We start from the raw sequence: 4075 nt of genomic DNA, 5'->3' as shown, positions 1-4075 counted from the left end.
CTGTTAGGATCACGTGACATCGCAGCTCTGTTAGGATCACGCGACATCGCAGCTCTGTTAGGATCACGTGACATCGCAGCTCTGTTAGGATCACGCGACATCGCAGCTCTGTTAGGATCACGTGACAACGCTGTCAATTTTTAGCCGCGCACCTTCCAGAAACGTGATGACGTAGGAAGACACAGATTCTGCTGACGCGTCCTGCGTCTCAAGCTGCATAAAGGTCGACCGTCGGTCCTCCCGGGAGCCACGGAGGCGGAGTCGCCAATAACCGGAGTCTCAAAGTTAGCATTAGCCGAAGCGTCACCGACAGAGGGACCGCTCGCTCGGCTTCCTGCCCTTTGATCTCAGCGTTTGATCACAGCGTCTGATCGGCGGCGCTGTTTCGTGTTTCTGAATAGCGCGACGGCAGATCGACCGTGATTCGGTGAATCCCGGAGCGGAAATCGGTTGACTAAATTGCTAATTAGGTTTTCTGAGATCGTGACGTAAGAACCGGAAATGTCTGTCGCTGATTGCTAATTGTTCATAAAGCGAGAACCACCGGAACAACGACTAGCTGCTTTGAGGATGCGCCGCCGCCAGAGGGGGCCCCACCTGGGCTTGCTGCTGCTCGCCTCCCAGCTGCTCCAGGCGGGCCTGGACCGCGTCCCGCCGGTCACCCTGGCTGTCCTGGGACTCAACGCGTGGCTCTACCTGTTTCCGGCAGCGCCCCTGATGCAGGTGAGACACTGATCATTATTCACGCACAAAGTGATCACAATCAAACTCATATTTAGTGCCGCAGTGCAAAGTGAATTCTACATTGATTAACTAACCAGCATGATGATTGGTTGCTTTCATCTTATTCAAAGTGAGTTTTTCTGCTTTTCTTTGCGCTAAATCAGAATATATATAAATATTCCTTAAGGTCTTGGACTATAAGTATTTGATCATATGAGTATTCATATGAATACTACCGTCTTTCCGATCCCAAGGCGTGTGTGAGTGTCCAGCAGGTGTTCTGGTCCAACGACTGGCTCCGCCTCCTGCTGTCCCCGCTGCACCATGCCGACGACTGGCACCTCTACTTCAACATGGTGTCCTTCCTCTGGGACGGCTGGGCGGAGCCTGGTTCGCCTACCTGCTGGCTGTGTTCTCTCTGCTCACCGGCGTGGTCTACCTGGCGTTGGAGGCGGTGCTAACAGAGCTCACGCAGGATGAGTCCTACAGCATGGCTTGTGCTGTTGGCTTCTCAGGTGAGCTACGAAACCCCTCAAAGATGGTAGTAGAGATGCTGTAAGTAATCTATATCTATTAATCGATTAATCCGTCTCTGAATGGGCTTCATTCTGACCGCCTCCTCACCGATCTTCACATACATGATTGTGTTTACAGGCATTCTGTTTGCCCTGAAGGTGCTCAACAACCATTACCACCCCGGAGGCGTGGCCTACGTGATGGGCGTACCTGTTGCTAATCGTTATGCCAGTTGGGTCGAACTCATGCTGATCCATATAACGTCACCGGGGTGGGTTGCCGATCGATCAGAAACCGGTTTTGTTCTGCAGGATTTAGGATCTCTGTGCGGGATGACCCCGGATGACCCCTTCAGAGCAGCTCTGTTCTGTGCACCATCACATATCTTCACTGTCTGCAACACAACAACTCACCATGAGCCGAAGAAGGTGCTTTCAGCCTCTTGGGAAAAAACAACAACTTTTTATTTAACCAATTGAGATTTAATTCTCTTTTTCAATAATGACCTGGACCCAAGTTGCATGTTTCTGGTGGTGGGAAGACCCCAGAGAGGATCCGGAGAGACCCCAGTGAGACCCCGGAGAGACCCCAGTGAGACCCCGGAGAGACCCCAGAGAGACCCCAGAGAGACCCCAGAGAGACCCCGGAGAGACCCCGGAGAGACGCCAGAGAGACCCCAGAGAGGACCCAGAGAGAACCCAGAGAGAACCCGGAGAGACCCCAGTGAGACCCCAGTGAGACCCCAGAGAGGACCCAGAGAGGACCCCAGTGAGGACCCCAGAGAGACCCCAGAGAGACCCCAGTGAGACCCCAGTGAGACCCCGGAGAGACCCCAGAGAGACCCCAGTGAGACCCCAGAGAGAACCCGGAGAGAACCCGGAGAGACCCCGGAGAGACCCCGGTGAGACCCCGGAGAGACCCCGGTGAGACCCCGGTGAGACCCCGGAGAGACCCCAGAGAGGACCCAGTGAGACCCCAGAGAGACCCCGGTGAGACCCCGGAGAGACCCCGGAGAGACCCCAGAGAGACCCCAGAGAGACCCCGGTGAGACCCTGGTGAGACCCCAGAGAGACCCCAGAGAGACCCCAGAGAGACCCCAGAGAGACCCCAGTGAGACCCCGGAGAGACCCCAGTGAGACCCCAGTGAGACCCCGGAGAGACCCCGGAGAGACCCCGGAGAGACCCCGGTGAGACCCCGGAGAGACCCCAGAGAGGACCCAGTGAGACCCCAGAGAGACCCCGGTGAGACCCCGGAGAGACCCCGGAGAGACCCCAGAGAGACCCCAGAGAGACCCCAGAGAGACCCCGGAGAGACCCCGGTGAGACCCCGGAAAGACCCCAGCGAGGCCCCGGTGAGAACCCGGTGAGACCCCGGTGAGAACCCGGTGAGACCCCGGAGAGACCCCAGAGAGACCCCGGAGAGACCCCGGAGAGACCCCGGAGAGAACCCGGAGAGACCCCGGAGAGACCCCAGAGAGGCCCCGGAGAGACCCCAGAGAGACCCCAGTGAGGACCCGGAGAGACCCCAGAGAGACCCCAGAGAGACCCCACAGCAACACGGGCAGAACATGCGAACTCCACACAGAAGCCGCATGTTGGATTTGAACCTGCGACCTTCTTGCTGCGAGGCAGCGGTGCTAGCCACCGTGCCGCCCAAAGTAGCAGCCGACTAACATTTGCTGCTGAACCGTTTCTGTTTGGGGCAAATAGCCTTTAAGCTGATGGTTCTCCTCAGGCAGAGTGAGGAGAACCTCATTCTGCCTGAGGAGAACCAGGTTCAACCAGGTTCCTCGCATCCCGTTAGCTCACGTTGCGTCGTGCCAGCAGCGGTCCAGCAGGTGGCACCGTTCCTTTACATTGGCGTTCATCTGTTCTCTGCACCAGGACCTCATTCATCGGTCACCTGGCAGGTATCCTGGTGGGTCTGCTCTACGCTGCTGGACCGCTGGAGGCCGTCATGGAGGCGTGTGCAGGTATGAGGTCATGTGACTGCGTGTGCAGGTATGAGGTCATGTGACTGCGTGTGCAGGTATGAGGTCATGTGACTGCGTGCTGCTTTAGTAACTCGGAGCCTGTTCAAAGCGCCGTTTAGAACCAGTTCAAACCAGTTCAGCACAGAACCTGAGGAACTATTTTCCAGCAGCAAGCTAATAGAAGGATTCTCATTCTGTTGTTGTTAGTATTTTATTGTATATCGGTATTGATCCCTGCTCTGTTTGCATTCCAGCTTGTTGTTAGTATTTTATTGTATATCGGTATTGATCCCTGCTCTGTTTGCATTCCAGCTTGTTGTTAGTATTTTATTGTATATCGGTATTGATCCCTGCTCTGTTTGCATTCCAGCTTGTTAGTATTTTATTGTATATCTTTTCACCAGGCTTTGTGACATCAAACGGATGTCACAAAGCCAAGTCTCCAGGCTTCAACATAGGCAGCTGTTTTTGTTTTTCTCTTTTCTCCTCCTTAGCTAGTTTGACTTTCATCGCTCCTCTTGGTATAAGCAAGTCCTCATTAACTGGTAGGTTGGAGCGAATGCGCCTACCCATCAGCATTTGAGCTGGCGACAGTCCATTTAGCAGAGGTGCACACACTTTTCTGAAAGTCATCTTTGTCTTGTGACTTTTTCAGCATGTTCTTCACTATTTTCAGATGATTCTGTGTTGAAACCCCCATTCCTTGGCAAAGGCAGAGAACTCGCAGCTAGAGAACTGCGGTCCGTTGTCTGAAAACGGTTCACATGGGACACCATGTCTGGCGTAGACAGTCTTAAGGTAGCTGATGACTGCTTTGCTCGATGTTGACTCTAGCACTCCGATTTCCGGATAGTTTGAGAAGT

General features: G+C 54.3%; 1 protein-coding gene across 1 annotated transcript; it reads left to right on the top strand.

The window, feature by feature from the left end:
- Nucleotides 1–570: 570 nt before the first annotated feature.
- On the top strand, nt 571–3795 carry LOC137913012 (rhomboid-related protein 4-like). Its single transcript, XM_068757145.1, is given in 6 exon segments — nt 571–723; nt 978–1092; nt 1095–1238; nt 1378–1510; nt 3124–3212; nt 3617–3795. Coding segments are annotated over 6 exon segments (813 nt in total).
- The last annotated feature ends 280 nt before the right edge of the window (nt 3796–4075 follow it).

The sequence above is a fragment of the Brachionichthys hirsutus genome, unplaced genomic scaffold, assembly GCF_040956055.1.
Source record: "Brachionichthys hirsutus isolate HB-005 unplaced genomic scaffold, CSIRO-AGI_Bhir_v1 contig_259, whole genome shotgun sequence".
Taxonomy (NCBI): Eukaryota; Metazoa; Chordata; class Actinopteri; order Lophiiformes; family Brachionichthyidae; genus Brachionichthys; species Brachionichthys hirsutus.
This window is presented reverse-complemented; position numbering and strand designations above follow the sequence as displayed.